Below are 19,153 nucleotides of genomic sequence, written 5' to 3' on the forward strand. Positions count from 1 at the left end.
AGGAACCAGCAAAGGCGATGCGGTAACTCGTGTATCACCGAGTCGCCCCTAGCCTTCTCTGTCCCAGCCCCATCCCCTTTGCAGATCTCACTCAAAACTCTCGGCTTTGCCCTTGGAAAGCACAATTTGGCCATGAAAGCCACGCAGGAGCTCTCACCGCCGGTCGAGTCCCGCCGCTCCTGCGGGGGACGTGGGGGGGTTCCCGCCTGGCTGGCACTGCCTGCGGCTGCCCCGGAGACCGGCGCTGCCAACTTTCTTTCTGCATCGCCTCAGCTCGCTGGGACGCCGCGTCCCCGCCGGAGGGGGTGGGAGGAGGAGGAGGAGGTTCGGGCTGCTCGGCAACCGTACCTGGTCGGGGCTGGTCTCCCCTCGGGGGACACTGGGGGGGCCCCGCTGCCCGCCCGCAGCGCGGCGGCCGCGCCTTGACCCCCGCCGGCACCGCCAAGGTCACTGCCCAGACGTGTCCCCGGTCCCCCGGCCGCCGACACTTGAGAGTTTCAAGAGGCTTTTCTTCCCCGGGAGCGGCGCCCAGGGGAAGGGGCAGGAGGGGGCAGGCAGGAGGGACAGGCAGGAGGGACAGGCAGGAGGGCGGGGAGAGGCTGGCAGGGCAGGAGCCGGGCGGGGTGCTGGCTCCAACTGGAAAGGAACCGGTCCCAGCCCAGCCGGGGAGGCTGCGGGAGAGCCGGCAGCGCTCAGGGAGAGCATATCGGCCCCGGCCCCAGTCCCGGCCCCGGGCCGAGCAGCCGCCGCCTGCCATGGGCACCGCGTCCCGCGTCAGTGCCGCGGCCCCGGCGGGGCGGGCGGGGGGCGCAGCCGCGGGAGGGACGCGGGGGCTGCTCGGTGGGGGAGGATCTACCCCGTGTCACATATGGGAGGGGGACCTACAGCCTGGGATGGGGGTCAGGGAAGAGGGGGTGAAAGCACGGAGGTTTGGGGAAGATGGTGATGCAGAACCAGCCGGAGCCACGGTCTTACAGGGCGACCCCCTAATTCTGAGTTTGTGCTGCAGGGTGGGTCTGTGAAGGCAGGGAAGATGCCAGAAGGGGAGAAAACGAGACAATGTAAGCAAGAAGAGGAGCAGCCGCAGAAAGAAGAGGAGCGGGAGGGTCTCATCGAATTCTACAGTTCCTACCAAGAGCTATTCCAGTTCTTCTGCAGCAACACAACCATCCATGGGGCTATTCGCCTGGTGTGCTCCAAAAAGAATAAGATGAAGACAGCATTCTGGTCTGTTCTCTTCTTTCTCACCTTCGGCTTAATGTACTGGCAGTTTGGGATCCTCTACAGGGAGTACTTCAGCTACCCTGTCAACCTCAACCTCAACCTGAACTCTGACAGGCTGACTTTCCCAGCCGTGACACTGTGCACCCTCAATCCATACAGGTAAGAAATAGACTTCCAGAGCTGTTGACTGCCTTGACTTTAACAGGTGTAGGATAAAAGCATGTACTCTTTTCTCTCCTCATGGTCCTTGAAGGGCCATTTCTGTAGTGGTGCCTGTGGAAAGAACACCTTTCACAGGCCTTTGCTGCTGCAGGGCATTCACAGTAAGGCATGTTAGTTTAGGCAGCTCTACTTGGTGGTGTATGTTAGCAGCCTGCAATATAAACTGCCACGGGGCTAAAGCAGATTTACTTCACTCCTACAAGGACGATAGCCTCCAGCAAAGGGTGAGATTTACAGCTGGTGGCAGGAATGTCCAGAATCACCCCAGCAAACTTTGCTGCATGTCTAATTCAGAGCTGTTTATGTGCATCCAGCCCTAAACCTGCAAGTCCTCTCTCCCCTCTGTGTAGATACAGCGCCATCCGAAAGAAGCTGGATGAGCTGGACCAAATCACCCATCAGACACTGCTAGACCTTTATGACTACAACATGTCTCTGCCACGAAGTGACTGGTCCACCCTGTCTACACAAAAGCGTAGCTCAAGGAGCCTGCTCCATCATGTCCAGCGCCACCCTTTACGGAGGCAGAAGAGGGATAACTTAGTCAACTTGCCAGAAAACAGTCCCTCAGTGGACAAGAATGACTGGAAAATTGGCTTTGTTCTGGTGAGATCCCTAGGTATCCTGTGCCCTACCCACTCCAGTCTCTGCCTAGCTACTTCTATCTTGTTAGACCCTTGCCCACCCTATGTAGAAGTCTGATTAATCTGCACTGGCTTTTGTTAATGACAGATAGAAGTAGAGCTGAATCCTTCACCCAATGCAATCCTGCTCCACAAGACCTGTCCCTGTCCACGCAGGCCCCAAGGAGACTTGTCCATGTTACTGTCCATCTTTTCCTAGGTACAGCAGGGAAACTTTGTCCTTCCTGAAGGCTACATCAGCCTTGCAGTTGCCTTTGGAGAGCAGTTTATCAGCATTGCCCAATAATTCAAAGGGGTAAAGTATTTGATGGTCCTGGGTCACTTGAAATGCAATCATGGTCGCATTTGCTCCTAGGTAGCAGCTTCCTCGCCCTAGGGTATCTGTGTTTGCATTTAAAAAGACACTGAAGGACTGAAGCTAATCACTTGCCAGTTAACTGGAGTTCCCACAGGATCACAAAAGTTTTTCTGGACACACCCTGAGGGAAGGGCTCCCCACTCAAGAATTTAAAGCTCCTGGTTTTATACCAGGCAGAATTTATGGGCAGATCATCTTGCACACCTCACTGCGACTTTCTGCTTCCTGGGCTTTACTCAGCCTTGCTTATTCATCCAGTGTTTCCCTTCCACCAATGAACTGCCCTGGGTTTGCTCTTTCACATCCTGCTGATGACCTTTTGGTCAAGTGCAGGAGTCCAGTGGAGCTTTTTCACTCCCTCAGTCATCTCTTGCCTGTGCTGAGGGAGAACAGCTCTTCCACAGACACAGCCTCACCTCCTGGACAAGACTTCTCTGACATGGCTGGTTTTTTCCTTCTCAACAGTGCAGTGAAAACAACAAGGACTGTTTCCATCAGGCATACTCCTCAGGAGTGGATGCCGTGCGGGAATGGTACAGCTTTCACTATATCAATATCCTGGCACAGGTGCCTGATGCAAAAGCCCTGGATGAGTCTGACTTCGAGAATTTCATCTATGCTTGCCGCTTCAATGACGCAACATGTGACAAGGCGTAAGTAGTGGAAACATCCCACAGAGTCTTCCTGAAAACACTCTGTTTTGTGCCTGGGTTTGAGGGGAATCAAGGAACCCACATTAAAGAAACTCTTTTCCAAGGTGGGTTCGTTCCTTTTTCACTTCCCATTGTCTCAAATGATCTTTCTTGAGTCTCTTCTGTGGGTTGTGTGTATCAGGGCCACAGTTTCTGTGATCTGAAACTATGAACCTCAAAGGACGGTTTTACCTTTTCCTGGGTTTCACACAAATGAACCAGTTACCCACTGGTACAAACGCCAGAGTGGGTGCCAATGTACAGTGTAAAAGTATTTTTATTTTACTAGCTACAGTAGTAACAGTGGTACATATCAGCCCACATACAGGAAGAGGAGAGGAGAGAGTTGATACAAAAAGACAGTAAAAAAATATTCTACTTTTGTCCTGCTATTATTGGTCAAAAAAGATGCAGTAGAGGTAGTGGAATGACATCCATCAGCAAGGGAGAAAAAGGGGTTGAAAGAGCTATTCTTCAGTATTAGGAAGATAATACAATCTTTGCTAGTACAGCTAAAACCAATTTGGGCCCTCGAGAGCAGTATGAAAAACGTGGTGTAAAAACCTGTCCAGCTCCAGAACATTTTTTACGGTACATTTTAATTGCTTTTCCCTGTTCAGGTGAGTTTACACAACAAATACTGCCCATCAGCTGTAAGCCCCTCTCCCTGCTGATAGAAAACAGAGTTGTTTCTTTTATAAAGCCCTTCCTCTTGGTCTTGCAGTCCTTCTCACACCGTGTGAATGTTTCTGTTCCCCTCTCAGGAATTATACCCACTTCCACCATCCCTTGTATGGGAACTGCTATACCTTTAATGACAACAGCAGCAGCCTATGGACATCCTCGATGCCTGGGATCAATAATGGTGGGTGAGAGGCACTCTTTGGTGAGTAAGGAGTATCACTTATCTCTGCTTTCCTTAGGAGTTATGGGCATCCTGCTGTGCTTAATACTGGTACTGGCAGATTACAGCCCTGCTCTGTCTCGCCTAAGCTGTTTTTGCCCATGTGGGGACAGCTGTCTTGAGGACATGGCTGTCCCTCACTGCTGCCCACTGAACTCTCTCTCCCCCATCAGTGTCTGATCCTTATATTGCTCTCTCTGGATTTGTGCTGGCCCTTCCTGAAATGTTGAGCCACAGTGCTGCGCTCCTGAGAGCCTGGTCTTCACCTCCTCCTTCTCTGTTTCCCTCTTTCCAGCAGCTGACCTGCTTGTGTTCCTAAACTCCATGAAACCTCTTGAGGCCAAATCTTCAGGCTTTTCTTCCATCCAACTCCAAGTCTCTCCATGAAATCTCTCTCAATTCCCAGTTCTGCTTTTCCTAAGCTACAGTGATGAAATTCAGCTTTCTCTGGCCTCTTCTGGAGCCTCCAGCTTTGCCTCTGGCTTCCCTCCAGCCACCCTCTATTGCTACCAAGCTTCGGTGCCACCCTGTTTGATGTCTATCTCTTCCTTTATCTCTCACAGATTCACTTCTAACCACTGTGCTCTCCCAGCTCTCCCGCACCACAGCCAGGCATGACCTCCCTTGCTCTCTGACATTTCCTCAGGTCTCTCTCTGGTGGTGCGCACCGAACAGAATGACTTCATCCCTCTGTTGTCCACGGTGACAGGAGCCAGGGTCATGGTCCATGATCAGAATGAGCCAGCCTTCATGGATGATGGGGGTTTCAACGTGCGTCCTGGTATCGAGACCTCCATCAGCATGAGAAAAGTAAGGAAGCAGCAGGGGTAAGAGCTGTGGATGTGAGGTTATGGGGAGGTTTAACTGGTGAATAGATACAGATGGGTTGTCATAGACCCAATGTGTGTTTAAGGGAGGGGATTAATCACATGGAGTGGAGGGAGAGGAAGGGCAACTTAATGGACAAGAAGCATTTGGCTGCGCTTTATCAGTGAACAAAGAAACGGAGGCATCCTGAGAAAAGCATAAAGAGTAGATACTGATAGCTGAGCAGTGCGTGGCACGGAAGCTTAGGAAGAGGACAGCAAAGTGCCAGTTGTTCTACGCAATGACAGTTTGCTATTCCAGGAGATGACTGTGCGTCTTGGGGGCAGTTACAGTGACTGCACAGAGGATGGCAGTGACGTGCCAGTGCAAAATCTGTACTCATCCCGCTACACTGAACAGGTAACTGTCTCCAGTCCTGTGATGGCTTGTTTTCCTACTTTCCTGAAATATTTTAGTTCCCTAAGGGCCATGCTTGTCCATGGGCTCTGTTAATAGTATGATGTGATACAGGTTGCAGTGGGTTTGGTTTCCTTGCTGAGCCTTTTCCACCTCATGTGCCTCCCAGGTCTGCATTCGCTCCTGCTTTCAGCTGAACATGGTTGAGCGCTGTGGCTGTGCCTATTACTTCTACCCCTTACCTGAAGGAGCAGAGTACTGTGACTATACAAAGCACGTATCTTGGGGTAAGTGGACAGGAGGAACAGTAAAGCTTGTGCCCATCTGAACCTGTTGGGTGCACCCCATGTCCCAGTACATCTTACTGTCTTCAATGAGCTGCCTGGGGGGAGCACCCAAAAGACACTCTTCTCTTAGATTGTCAGTCCCTTGGAGCCTGTGGAAAGAAACCTTCTCTAGATTCCCCTTACTGTCACATATCACCTTTTATATAAAGATACTGTGAGCTTACCTGGATTTACTTTCTCTGCTGTTCAGGCTACTGCTATTACAAACTCCTGGCTGAATTCAAAGCTGATGTGCTGGGCTGTTTCCACAAATGTCGGAAACCTTGCAAGTAAGTTTGATCATCAGTCAGGAAGACTGAAAACTTTTTATTTCTAGAAGTGTTGGAAAGCATTCGCTGGCCAGGGAAAAAGCTTGAGTCAATAACTAAGCTGCCACCCAAAATGGTATATCTCCCATCACGATGCCAAAATGACCAAGGAACGTCAGGGTCAGCTTAGGGGTGAGCTCCCAAGGATTGTGCATTCTGCACAGTGGGAAGTGAGCAGAACTTCAGCATGGGAGGGAATCTCCAGGTGTGCCTGGAAATGGCAAGACCTGGCCTTGTGGCTCCTACAGCTTCAACAGCTAACACAATCTCTTGTCTTCCAGAATGACAGAATACCAGCTGTCAGCTGGATACTCCCGCTGGCCTTCTGCTGTCTCAGAGGTAAGGAGATGGTGTCCTGGCTCCTCAGCACTGCTCTCGCCTCCCGTTTAGTCCTTCCTCAACGGGTACTAAACCTACAGGATGTGACTGTGATCATGTAACACAATTTATTGCACTTTCATTTCAGGACTGGGTTTTTTACGTGCTTTCACAACAGAACAAATACAACATCACATCCAAGAGGTGAGAGCCCCTAAACAGAGATTGTGTCCACACCAGAAACCATCCCAGTGGAGTGTGTGTGTTAGGAATGTCAGAGTTAAGAATAAATCAATGATGGGAAGAGATCAGGCATGGAACCTGTGGACAAGGCCAGTGGATTTGAGTCCAAGTAGCTATATTCTGAGATTTCAACAAGGATTGGGGATCCAAGTGAAAAATTTGAAAGGGGTCAGATGCTGGTATGAAAACAGTAAGCCCCAGGCACCTGCCATGTAGTCTGGAATCACAGAACGTGCTCATGGAACAGTGGGAAGGAGAGCTGGGCAGAAGCTTTTGCCACCAACACTGGGTTTCACAGTGCAGTCTCAGAAGTGTGCTGTAAGTACCAAAGATTACATTCAGTGCAGAATGAGGGAACTGCAGAGATGGGAAAAGGCCTCTGGGTGGTATGTGTGGGAGAAGGATGGGGGCAAAAGGAGACAGAGAAGAAAATTACACTTGGTGAATGAGGTGAAGAAATGCAGGGATTGAGGAGTTGGGGTTACTGAGCCTCATCTTTCATTTACAGGAACGGAGTTGCCAAAGTGAATATCTTTTTTAAGGAGTGGAACTACAAGACCAATGGGGAGTCTCCAGCCTTCACGGTACATACTTTATTACCATGTCTTCTCTAGCCACCCATTCCCCCACGATGCCACGTGTTTGTTCCAGCAGCATTGCTGGCTATTCAGTCTCTTTTCCTGTGGCAGGGTGAGAGGAACCTCCCAGCACCACAGGGGCACTGCTAGTGGGAAAAGGCAGGGAGGCAAAAGTCTTGAATGAGGGCTGTCCTCACTGCTCTTTCTCCATCTCTTGCAGGTAGTGACTCTTCTGTCCCAGCTTGGGAACCAGTGGAGTCTCTGGTTCGGATCCTCTGTCCTTTCTGTGATAGAACTTGCAGAGCTGATTCTGGATTTCATTGCCATCACCTTTATCTTGGCCTTCCGCTGGTTCCGTTCCCGGCAGAAACTCTCTCCACCGGGACCCTCTCCAAACAGTCATGATAACACTGCTTTCCAGGATGAGACACCAGGTCTCAGTGCTCCACATCGCTTCACTGTTGAGGCTGTAGTGACCACTCTGCCATCCTATAACAGCCTGGAACCACATGGGCCAAGCAGGGATGGTGAGGTGGGACACGACTGAGGCAGCAGCTTATTCCACCGTTCAGATGGGTGGCAATTGGAGCAAAGGCTGCACACTTTGCTGTGGGACCTGTGTTTCCTTCCTTCTTGGGTGCTGCACCTGAATCATAGCAGAGGACTGCTCTGTGGTTGGCCTGGGTTCATTGCTTTCACTACAGTAGGTGAATTACTCAGTCTCATAAAATACTATTGCTCTGGGGATCACCAGGGATGAGAGTTGATCTAGTCTATGTATGGGGGAGATGTCCCCTTGATTTCCTTACACTCTGTGCATGTGCACACCTACACATGCGTGCACGCTTGCTTTTCCCCGCAACAAGGATGCTGCCACCGTTCTGGTCTGTCGTTAATTAAAGAGGTTTGGCAGGTGTGACTGGCCTCCTCTGTGGTATGACAAGGGACAGGAATGGAGCCTCAGCTGGGGTACTAATCTCTCAACATGCGGAGCTTTGTTAAGGTCTCCCTAAGGTTGGAAACTGGTTGCTCTTTCCTTGTTGCTAATATCTGACTGTGATCCCAAGACTGTGCCACTCACCCCCTTCTCCCTCAGAGAAAAGGCTACTTGAGACAACAGCCACAGGCATAATCTCAACCATTACTATGCACAATTCCCTGGAGAGGTGGTTGATGCTTGCTGCCACTCCCAGGTCTGGGACAAAACACCTCTGGCAGAGCCAGGTTTCCCTTTTCAAGCTGCCTGTGTTGCACTTGTAGATCTATAGGGGTGTATAGCCTCCCTTCCTTGTGATGCACCATACACGTGTACATCCGGCAATTTAAATGTTTGCCAACAGGTCTAGGACAAATTGATCTCTACACCTGCTTGGCCCTCCCTGCTTTCATGAGGGAAACAGAGTTTGGCAGGATTACGCACACCCTCAAAAAATCCCAAACAGTACCTCTGCTACCATGGGATCCCACAAAAATCAGAAGAGCACAGGTCCTGCAGTGCCTGTTCTGCTTGACCCGACCCTTATCTGGTCCACCCACAGAGACTCTGCTGAGGCTCTTCTTCCTAAGTGAAGCACAGGAGAAGTTTTGCAGGCTTTAGTCAAAAATCCGTCCAGTTAAAGCCTTATCCTATTCGATCGGACCACATAGGCAAAGATGGTCCTCCTTTCGGAAACTAATTTGAGGATCTTTGCATAAGAGAACACATCTTATTTCTTGCAGTAAGCTTGCCATACTCTTTTCTTACAAATATTCAGACTTCTGATGCAATGGTGTTCACACAGCACTTTATGGGGTATCAAGAGAGCAAGGGTGATGTCCTTAACAAACAGGATTATCCACTTCACAAGACACAAACACAGATACCAGAATTTAAGCATATAGTTTAGGCAAAGACCTGTGGTACCATGCACCCAATCACATTGCAAAGAGCAGCTTTTGAATTTAAAAACTAGTTAATCATAACAAAAGAAAAACTTAAGTTATTTTAAAAATTAAGGTAGATACACTGCCCTTGGGAAGTTGGAGGGGTTTACTGCAGTCTATAAACTGTTGCCTAATTTTTCCCTTTGAGATGCTAAACACATGCTGATTGTATTGCTCTTGCCTCAATTACATAAACACACTTTTCAGTTCCCAGCAGAGAGTGATTTTATTCTTCTTCACATACACAAACTCTACATTCTTTATCGCACAGATATTCATGGTTTTTCAAATTTTATCCCAGTGCTCAGCTGATGACCCTGGTTTGAAAATGATGATGTCTTTCTGCTGGGAATAGAAGCAAACAATTCAGGGGGTGTCCTTCAGCAAGGGTGGCAGCCCAGCAGGAGGGAGAGTCCTGCAACAGGCACTTAGAGGTATGGGAACATGTATTCCTCTTTGGAGGCTGCCCCTGGAAAAAATCAGGGCATCTGCAAACATGAAAAAAGTCCATTTTCTGTGTTTGTGGGTAATTTTAAATGAAGAAAAAGGGGGAATTAAAGAATGAAATCTCTAAGTTGCCTTGATGAAGGGACTTTCATATTCTGTAAAAACACTGCCCAAGAAGCAGAGCTAAAAGCTAGGTTTAGTTCCTAAAAGTAACTTTGGTCACAATTAAAACAAGAATGGCAGATAGAGAAGTAAAGGAGAAAGAGCAGGTGTAACACCTAAAACAGTCTCTGTATATCATAAATGTATGATGATTCATATGGTGAGCATGATCTTTCCTGAATATCCAAAGAGTAAGACACGATTCTTCACATCACATGGTACCTTCTAATAACCATAAAATTGATAAGACCCGCTGCATCACACACAGTGATCACAGTGGGTGATTAAAAAAGATTAATCAGAGGCATAAACTAAGTTCTCTTCATCATAAAGAAATATAGCTGCAGAAGGTGGTGAAGTATTCCGTGGGAGAAGTTGGCATCATATTCTCTCACTTCTGTAGAAGTGTTAAAATAAGGAGAAAAAAAAAGAAAGCAAGAGCTTTGACTGATGAACTCAAAGTAATGGCACCATTCTGGATAGCTGTAAATCCAGATTTAAAAGCCTATACAAACATGAAGAAGATGTTATACAGGTTGGTCAGTAGATTAGCCCTCCCTTTCCTGAGAATCAGTGCAAAAATTGCCATCTTGAGAGAAATCAGGTGATCCTCCCAGGAATATCCCTACACTTTTTGTAGGCTGACAAGACCACAAATTATCAGCTCAACAGATGTATAGTGAGCTTGGTCTGGCTGAAAACAAGAGGCGAGTCCAGCAGTGCTGGAGTGAGAGTGCAGAAAATGGGAGTGTTTCACCAAGAATGTGAAAAAGCAGAGAAAAGGGAAGAAAGTGCACATTTAGAGGGATCTGCAGGTCAGCAAAAGACAAATTAAAGGTCTGAGCTGGGGTGGATTTGTACCAGAGGAGAAAGCTGAGGGGATGTAAATGCGCAGTAGAGGCATAGCACAGTTATTTGGAGCACATGGAAAACACACAAAGAGCACCTGAAGGTCACAGGACACTGAAGAAGAGCGAGTTGTGTCTTTTTGGACTGGGAGCACCTGTTGTGCAGGAAGAAGGCAGAGAAGTAGAAATACAAGTGCCTGAAGGGGAAAGGAAAGTGCAGAAGAAGAGAAAACATTTTGTGGATAAGTTGGAGTATTAGAGTGGTTTGTTCTGCAGGAGTAAGCAGCACAGAAGTCGGTAGTTCCATGTATTTAAGAGCGAGAAAGAGGAATGTTTATATGGTGGAGAAATTACAGAGGAAGAAGAGGGATGAGAGTTTACGGCCTAAAAAACAATAGAATATTTGTTTAAGTGTTTGATACAGCTGAAATACAAGGAAAGAGAGGTGGGCTCTTTTGGATATGAAACAACCTGCAGAGATGGGGTATAAAGGGCCCCAGCACCTGTGGGACTGTGGAGTTGACAGACATTCGCAAGTTGATTGAGTGTTAAGAGCATTTGGAAATCATGTGCTAGAAGAGAAAAGGGATACAGTGTCTGGGAAATGTAGGGATACTGAAGTTTCTGAGGACTCCAACTGTGAGATCAGATGACTTCAGAGGATCTGAGAACCTCTAAGGAAATTTGGAGTGCAGTGAGATTGGGGGAATGGAAAGAAGTACTGGGAGAAAGGAAAGAATGGGTCAGACCCTCCATGAAGGAGGAAAACTAAGCACAGGATGGTTGAGAAGGCAGGAAACACAGAGACAGAGGCATAGCCAGGCATACCCAGCTATCTGCTGAAAACTTGTCCCTCCAGAATGAGATAGTCACAATTTGACAGATATCAAAACTACTGTTTTTCCATAAAAATTAAGGTAATAGAGGAAATGCATGGAAGTACAACATAAGTTTCTAAGAAAGCTAGGGAAAAAAATGAAAAAATGATCACTTGGAAAAATAACCAGTACGTTTAGAAGAACTAAACTCTGCTTGCTGGAGGGTTTAGGGAAGCTGGACAGATAGGTGCAAGGTTTGTCTTCATAGACTGAGGTCAAAACAAGAATGAATTTGAGGAAAGGGTTACCAGGCTCTTTGGACAGGTTCATTAAAAGCTAAGGGGTGGAGATGGAGTACATCAAGGAATGAAAAGGGTAGCAGTGCTGTTGGTGAAAGGACAGAGGGGAACCACGGAGATCAGGAACATACCAGAGAGATGTCTGTGTTCAGTCTTGCAGTTCTTTGTACTTACCAATGTGCAATATTTAAAAGAGGCTTTTGAGCACAAGAGAGGAAAGTGCCTTCAGCTTTCAAGTACATGCTTAAAAGCAATGAACTAAAAAAAAGCTTTTTTAGAGATTACAACAAATTTATTTAAAAAAATAGTACAAAGTCTTTTGGAAAAGAAGCCTGGCAGGAAAGAACATGAAAGGAAAGTGTCACTTTGGCCTCTGAAGAAATCATTTAGTGGGTCTGTGCACTGAAGGAAAGGATGTTATGGGCCTGGTCATATTTGAGCAAGTAAGGGTGTTCTCAATAGGTGCTGCACTCTATCTCTGGCAAAAAAATAGGTCAAAGATTATCAGAAGTATGGAGGCTGAAGTATCCAACAGTCACAGCTGAGTTGCCTATTTGTAAAACCTATATCTTTATCTATTACATCTCAGAGAGTAATTATTTGCTAAGAGGTCAGAACAAAGATAAAACCTCTATACCTCCCCATTATTGCTTCTCTTCACCAAGTTAAGGCTTCCAACCCCAGTGGATACATCAGAGCAGGGACCTCTGTCCCTTCACAGGAAAGCTAAGTCCATTAAACAAATGTTGATGCTACATTTCTACTCTGAAGAAAAATCTGTCTTCCCCACTATCATTTGGTTACGCGCCAGCTGAGACCACAAACCCCACCACTGATGAGAACTTGCAGCCTGCTTTGATCAGTGCCCAGAGACCTCAGGAGAGGTCAGAGCAATGCTTTAGGCATCTAGAAACATAAAGGTTTAAGGCATATCCATTTAAGAGCAGTATAGTTGGGGCTTTTCTTCCACCAAATCTAAAGACATCAGGATGAAAGAGTTGATATGGGAGCTGCATGTTGCAGAGAATAGTTTGAGTTGGAAGGGACCTTAGAGATCATCTTCGTTTCAACCCTGTGCCATGGGCAGGGACACCTTCCACTAGACCAGGTTGCTCAAAGCTCCAGCCAACCTGGCTTGAACACTGCCAGGGATGGGGCATCCACAACTTCTTTGGGCAATCTGTTCCAGTTCAAAGGCATGTTAAACATGTTTCATGTTTAAAGGCAGAGCTTGAATTTTTAATTAGACCTATGAAGAACCATTCTCCCAAAGCCTTGGCCTTGCTTTTAAAGCACATTTAAAACCATGTTTTGTCCAGGTTAACAGACTCTGCAGGAGCAGCAGAAATGCTGATATGTTAAAGGATGGCACCTCAGAAGATGAGCTCCCAGCAGAGCATGGTATTTCCAACACCTACTGTAGGATTTACGGTTAAACATGCAACTCTTTGCAAGCATCCGCAACGTGACTCATGAACTGGGCTCAACCCTGGGGCAACTTTCAGCAGTATGTTCAGCTCCAGCTCTGTGTTCCAGCTGGACAGCTTTGGAAAATGAGCATTCAAGTCCCCAGGTTTGGCTAGAGACTTTGAGACTGCACAGTGAACAGTCTAAAAATGCATCTGTCCCAAGAAACATTTTCCCTATCCCCCTATATGAATGAGGCTGGGAACTGACAGGAAGACAACACACAAATTGGCAGGAATTGTAGCATGACTAGTTTGTTCAGGTTGTGCAGGCCCGAACTGTGTGAAATTTTAGACTGTACATGCTGCTTTAATCCACCAGCCAGTCCAGACACCCTCCTTTCACAGGAAAGCTTTCATCTTTGAAGAATTAGTCTGCCTTGCTCCAAATTCACCATTTTGAATTGTTCTGGTGTGTTCATTGTTCTGGTACGATTTTGGTGATGTTTAAGACTGGACAAAGATTGATCATAAGGGAACTCCAGGCTACAGGGAATACTGTTTTACAGTCTAACCTTTGTAGCAGTAGAGGCCGACAAGGGCACAAATACCTCATTTTAAAATAAGTCCGCACGGGACGAAGATCTGTCATTTCTTTTTAATGAGTTTCAAGTGTTTCAATGAGTTTTATTGTTTCACGTGAAGCAAAACAATGGGGCACTTACCTTTATTCCAGTCATGCTCTAAGATATGCTGTGAACAGGATGCTATTCTTGGAGTTCATTTGGATCTTGAACTTATATTCCAACACCAATGGAGAATTGTTTTCTGGGCTTAAGGATCTGAGGTTATTGAAACCCAAAGACAACACAGCCTGAGAGCTAGAGCTGTCACTAACACACTCGAATGCATAGGAAGGTAGTCCCCTGAATAGGACACAGCAGCTGGATGTTTGGTGGCTGGAAGTAGAGTTAGCTTGGGCAGACTATTACTCCAGAGCTGCTGGTTCGTACATTTTGTTACAGACTTACCAGAGTCAGTCCAGCACAACTGGAACTACCATCATTTTTCAATGGAAAACCAGCCACTGCTTTGAGGGCCAGAACTTCAGGTATGTGTATGCTATGGAAGTGACAAAAAAAAAAAAAAAAAAAAGACATTCCAAAACCAGTTTGGCATCCCAACCCCTCCCCACTCACTGACAGACCAGACAGACTCAGTAAGGTGGTGAATTGTGTTTCTTAGAGACCATTAAAAGTACATGAGCTGATTTCTAGAACATGCCATAGGAGATTACAGTTGTGTTTATAAATTAAATAAATAAACTGCACGTGCATAAGTGGCTGTAATGCAGCGGGCAGCAGAGTCCCTCACTTTTACTCAGAGGGCCTTTGGTGATTTGTTTTGCCCATGCACAGAGACAAAGGAGGGGAAAGGGAGCACAGGAGGAGGCAACACACAACATCTAAGAGAAAGAAATGAAAGAGACAGCCTAGGGGGAACCTCAGCCCCCAGAGAGACAGGAGGAATGGGGCACCAAAGGCTTGTTTAGAAGAGTTCGAGAGAATTGCTGGTCTGGGAGCCTCAAGCTTGTATGCCTACCCCCTAAAATGACAGCAGTAAGTAGCACAAGCAGGCCCTGGCTCCTCTTCAGTAGATGCACTTCCGACCATCCATCACATCTCAGTTCCACAGGGAATTAGGGAAGTGCTCAGGGGACGTGGGCTGCTTCACTCCAGATCTTCATCTCTGCCCTCCCCCAAGGTGGATAGGAATGGAATTGCAGGGAGATGAACTTGAGCAAATGAAATGCTGGGGCATGGAAGTGAGCATGCAAAACCTAACCTCTTGCCAGATGCCCTGTGAGGAAGAAAGGGGCTTCCCCAGCACACCAAATGAAACAAAAAACATCTGCTCCTCCCATCTTTTGTACTTTGCTCCCATCTAGGAACTCTGGTGATGTTCTCCCCATCTCCTCTCATGTCTAAATTAAAGGAGCACCCTCTTTCCAGTCTAGATTACAGGCTACAGCTCAGATTTTTTTTTTAAAAAAAAAAAAAAAAAAAAAAAAAAAAAAGACAAGATACACATTCCTTGGAAGACTCTACAGAAACAGGGCAGCTCATTTAATGCCATGTCTGACAACACACTGAAGCAATTCACAGCTCTTGTTACTTTTGATGGAGAAGAACAAGGGGATTTCCTTACAGAATGACAGAGCATTCCACACTGCAAGTTCACTTACAGCAGAGACCACCCTGGATCTAAATTCAGGAGAATCCATAGCAAGTAGGAGGATTTCGGCTTGATAGATCCCTAGAGACCTAAGTTGCCAAACATCTGCTGTCACTTTCCAATATCCACGCCTAAAGCAGCATTTCCCTTTGAATCCCTAGGTAACCATTTCAAGTATTTTCCTACTCCTGCTGAAAGGTAGTGTTTTGTGGCAGCAGAAATGGAACAGATACTCTTAATCAGAAAGCTGTGCAGCTCATTCAGTTTCATCTGGAATATCACCAGTCCCCTTCACCTCCATTTGCTACAGCAGTGAGCTTCCTTTGACATCCAACCCAGTAACACAAAAGCAAACACCCATTCCCATTCTGCCCCAAAGTCTTCCTTCAAGAAAGTTACAAGATAGTAGAAAGCTACAGGGTCCTGGCTTGTGTGTGCATAGATGAAAGGAGTATTTGACAACTCCCACCAGACTAATTATTGTTCTTTTGTTCTTTCTGGAGAGAGACTTTACTCTTACACATGCCTTTTAGATAATAACAATGCTCCTTTCACTTAACTGTGTTTAGCCTGTTGCACTTGACTGAGGTAATCATGTAGGCTCGCCTTTATAAAACTTGAAATGGCCATGTTCAGACATCAAGTCATCTGAAAATAAGGACAGGCAGAATAAATCATTTAAGTGCTCATCTCTCCATGGCTAGAGAAATCTACATCACTATGTCTAGCTTAGTCAGACGGCTCACAGTCACTGGCTATCACTAACTAGCCTTTATCTCAGAAACTCAATGAAAAGGTCAAGTCATGCTGCCACTCTTTTTAGGCAGAACACTAAAGAATCTCACACGCTGAAGTCCTTCATCCCCAAAGGCACTGCGTTAAGGCATTCTTATTTTGCAAGAGTTCACACAGGCACTATTTGACAAGCTCACAGCTGAAAATAAACCCCCAAAATTCCCTGCAGAAGAGTAGAAGCAAATAGCTACCCACTCCTCCTTATTTCCCTTTCCTCTAAACATAGAGGACCCTCCCCAAAGCTGCAGCAACTGTTGAAAAGTCTAGCAATGTTTGGTAAGCGGCTCAGAGTCCTATACAGAAGACAGATTAAAAACAATAAAGAAATCAATGAAGAAGCTAGGTGAAAGGGAAGGAAAGGGAAGAAAAGGGAAGGAAATTAAAGATTTGGAGGCAAGAATAGACAGGCAAGGTGATAGGGGACAGTAGGTTGCAGACTGAAGGAGCTACATTTAAGTAAAAAAGTAGACTGGAGACAAAGCAATAGGGAAAGAAAAGGAAAGAACAAAAGGGCAAGTTATACCAAAGGTCCCTCAGAGACCTCCAAACTACCCACCAGGGAAGGGACTTGCCAACCCACCCACTCCAGGGAAAAGGCCCCTCATACTTACAAGTTTACCTGACTTTGCAGGCAGAATTTCCCATTTCTACAATGATGGCATCCCCAATTCTTTCTATTACTATGTAAAGTATGTATTTCTGCAATAAGTGAGGGAATTCCAGCACTTCCACCTCCCTTCCCCAAGGACTGAAGTTAACACTTATGCAACTAAGACCCTTGAGATCTCAAACCAAAAAGGAAAAATTAAAGTAGTCTAGAGCTGGTGTTTCTTCACCCTTGAGCCTGAGCTTTTTGGTACTTACTTCCAATCACCACCACAATAATGGCACCAATCACTCCCATCATGATCATCATCTAGAGAAAAAGATTGTCAAAGAGTAATACTCAGAACAGATGGACAAGTTCACATCCTCCCTGACGGCCAGGGAAAGTAAGCGAGACTCTGAAGGCATGGCAGCCAAGGCCTCAAAGTCTTTCCACAGTGAAAGAATCTTAAGCATTAGAAATGGTCATTAAGCCCCAAGTATACTTGCAAAGTCCTGCAGGAGAGGAATAACCCAGTTTCCCCTCTGCTGAAGGAGATCATGGCACTAGGAAACTCACCTTACAGTTCTTCCACCAGTACTTCCTTTTGAGTTTTGCTGCACTACTTTCAAATATTGAGGCACCGGCCTGAAGTGCATCTGCCCGGTCATCTAGCTCTGACAGTTTCTGGTCTCGTTCCAGCACCTTGTCTACATTTACACACATTATATCAACCACCTGCAGAAGGAAGAATAGTAGCAGCAGTTGTATCGGTAAAGACGGTTAAAAAAATAAGAAGTAGGCCAATAACTAACGTTTAAACCAGGTCTTCAGCCCCCCATTCTCACCTGCTTTTAAAAGCTCTCAAATCCAGCAGCAAGCCAAAGCCACTCTCCTCGCGAGAGGAATGATATGCTCACTCCCCGGCAACTGCAAAATTAACTTAGGAGCTTCCTGTTGCTGCCCCAGTGAGGCACAAAGGCGCTACTGCACGGCAGCAGCCAAGCTGCAGGCACTGATCCCGGGAAGCCAGGCAAGGATACCCCCACATCCCACCGCACACACACTGTTCCCTTGAAGCAGCAGGCAGGGATTAAGAGCTGTCCTGGATGCCGTATAGCTTTATTTTCATAAGAGATGCACGATATGAAGTGCTTAAAAAAAAAAAAATCTAACTGGCCTGCTCTTTGGAAGTCATATCTAGAATTAAGCAGCTTTTAAACAAAAACCAGTCTCTCCTTCAGCCTCTTTATAGGTTTATGTATTAATGCATTTCTGGCATTGGTGTGACACGAAGAGCCACCCCCGCACCGACAGACATCTGTCAAGAACATCGCTGCTGCAGAGCAGCGGGAGAAGAGTCCAGGCATCCTATGGGGAAGCCAGCAGGGCTGAGCTACTGACCTCCTGCACCTGGGCCTGGGTCTGCTGCAGGCGGCGATTACTGCTCAGATTAGGGGGAGCCCCGGGGGGGCCTGCACCGGGGGCTCCCCCTTCAGGAGCTCCTCCTTCGGGGGCTCCCCCTTCGGGGGCCCCGGGAGCAGGCTGCGGAGCTGGGTCAGACCTAGGGAGAGACACACATGGGCAAAGAGGCCGCTCGAGAGACAGCTCCCCAGATCTACACGAAGCCCCGCGGGCCCGCACCTTCCCTGGATCCCTCGGACCGGGAGCAGGCGGCCTCGTTGGAGAGCCCGGAGCAGCGACAAGCCCAGGGGGGCTGCGGGGATCGGTCGCGGCAGTGCAGGGGGGCCGCACGGAGGTGACCGGGACACGGGGAAGGAAGGGGGAGGAACGGGGAGGGGGAGACAGCGCAGGGGCACCCGTGGGGACGCGGCAGCCCCCGGGCTGGGTGCAGCGGTGGCCGCCGGCCAGGTTGGCACCGGCCGGGAGGGGGACGCGACAGCTCCGCGCATCGCCAGCGGGGCACGGCCCGCGCACCCACCCACCCGCAGCCGGCAGGAGCGCAGGACCGCCCGGGGGCGGTGCGGGCAGCCCTGCCTGCGGCTGCTGCAATGCGCCACTCGGCCCCACCGCCGCCGGCCGGGACGCGGGCTCTGCGCTGACCCCGCTCCCTCGCGCTCCAGCCACCGCCCCCGCGCCGCGCCCGCCGCAGCCTGCGGCCAGTCTGTCGGTCGGACACTCACATGGCCGGGCCGGACCGACACCCCGCAGGACGGACACACAGCTAAAGCTCCTCACCGACAGCCAGGGAACCCCGGCACTCGCACTTATAGCCGGCCGGGCCCCGCCCACAGAGCCAGCAGCCAACCAAAAGTTGTCCCGCCGGGAGTGGTAGATCGGCCCCGTCCCTGGGCTCCTCCTCAGCCAATCAGCGCTCCGCGATTGCGAGCCACTCGGCTACGCCCCCGGACTGCCGCGGGGGCAAGCCCCGCCCCCCAGTGACTCCCCTGCGGGCCGCCCAATGGGACAGGGGCCAGTGCCCCGCCCCCCGTGCTGGCCCCGCCCCACCCCTGCGGAACCGGGGGTGACTCGGCCCCCATCTTAATCCCCATCCCGATCTAGGGCTCTCCCGTGGCCAGGCGCTGCACTTTCCGGCCCCGCCAGCCCTGAG

General features: G+C 48.3%; 2 protein-coding genes across 6 annotated transcripts; one reads left to right on the plus strand and one right to left on the minus strand.

Moving 5' to 3' along the window:
• The first annotated feature begins 383 nt into the window (after positions 1 to 383).
• Positions 384 to 7,943, plus strand: SCNN1A (sodium channel epithelial 1 subunit alpha). Of its 2 annotated transcripts, none has more exons than XM_039388907.1 (13): positions 384 to 446; positions 1,010 to 1,383; positions 1,797 to 2,052; positions 2,914 to 3,101; positions 3,905 to 4,005; positions 4,691 to 4,854; positions 5,173 to 5,271; positions 5,438 to 5,555; positions 5,806 to 5,884; positions 6,205 to 6,262; positions 6,390 to 6,445; positions 6,993 to 7,068; positions 7,283 to 7,943. In XM_039388907.1, exons 2-13 carry the CDS (start codon positions 1,034 to 1,036, stop codon positions 7,607 to 7,609), a joined length of 1,872 nt encoding a protein of 623 aa, XP_039244841.1. In that variant the 5' UTR covers positions 384 to 446; positions 1,010 to 1,033; the 3' UTR covers positions 7,610 to 7,943. The 2 variants fall into 2 exon arrangements, with proteins under 2 accessions (XP_039244841.1, XP_027586195.1); XM_027730394.2 differs by lacking the exon at positions 384 to 446 and adding an exon at positions 670 to 773.
• VAMP1 (vesicle associated membrane protein 1) lies at positions 3,400 to 18,810 on the minus strand. 4 transcript variants are annotated; one of them, XR_005566335.1, is made up of 7 exons: positions 18,726 to 18,810; positions 17,986 to 18,145; positions 17,161 to 17,319; positions 16,860 to 16,911; positions 13,997 to 14,087; positions 8,508 to 8,623; positions 3,400 to 4,878 (listed from the first exon to the last, which is right to left on the minus strand). XR_005566335.1 is itself a non-coding variant. In XM_027730401.2 (6 exons), coding segments are annotated over exons 1-5 (426 nt in total). In that variant the 5' UTR covers positions 18,728 to 18,810; the 3' UTR covers positions 3,400 to 8,623; positions 13,997 to 14,034. The 4 variants fall into 4 exon arrangements, 3 of the variants coding, with proteins under 3 accessions (XP_027586202.1, XP_027586197.1, XP_027586206.1); XM_027730401.2 differs by having other exon boundaries at positions 3,400 to 8,623; XM_027730396.2 differs by lacking the exons at positions 3,400 to 4,878; positions 8,508 to 8,623; positions 13,997 to 14,087 and adding an exon at positions 15,031 to 15,848.
• Between the last annotated feature and the right edge of the window lie 343 nt (positions 18,811 to 19,153).

Source organism: Pipra filicauda, unplaced genomic scaffold (assembly GCF_003945595.2).
Source record: "Pipra filicauda isolate LSUMZ 115617 unplaced genomic scaffold, ASM394559v2 scaffold69_size3009148_pilon, whole genome shotgun sequence".
In the NCBI taxonomy this organism is placed as follows: domain Eukaryota; kingdom Metazoa; phylum Chordata; class Aves; order Passeriformes; family Pipridae; genus Pipra; species Pipra filicauda.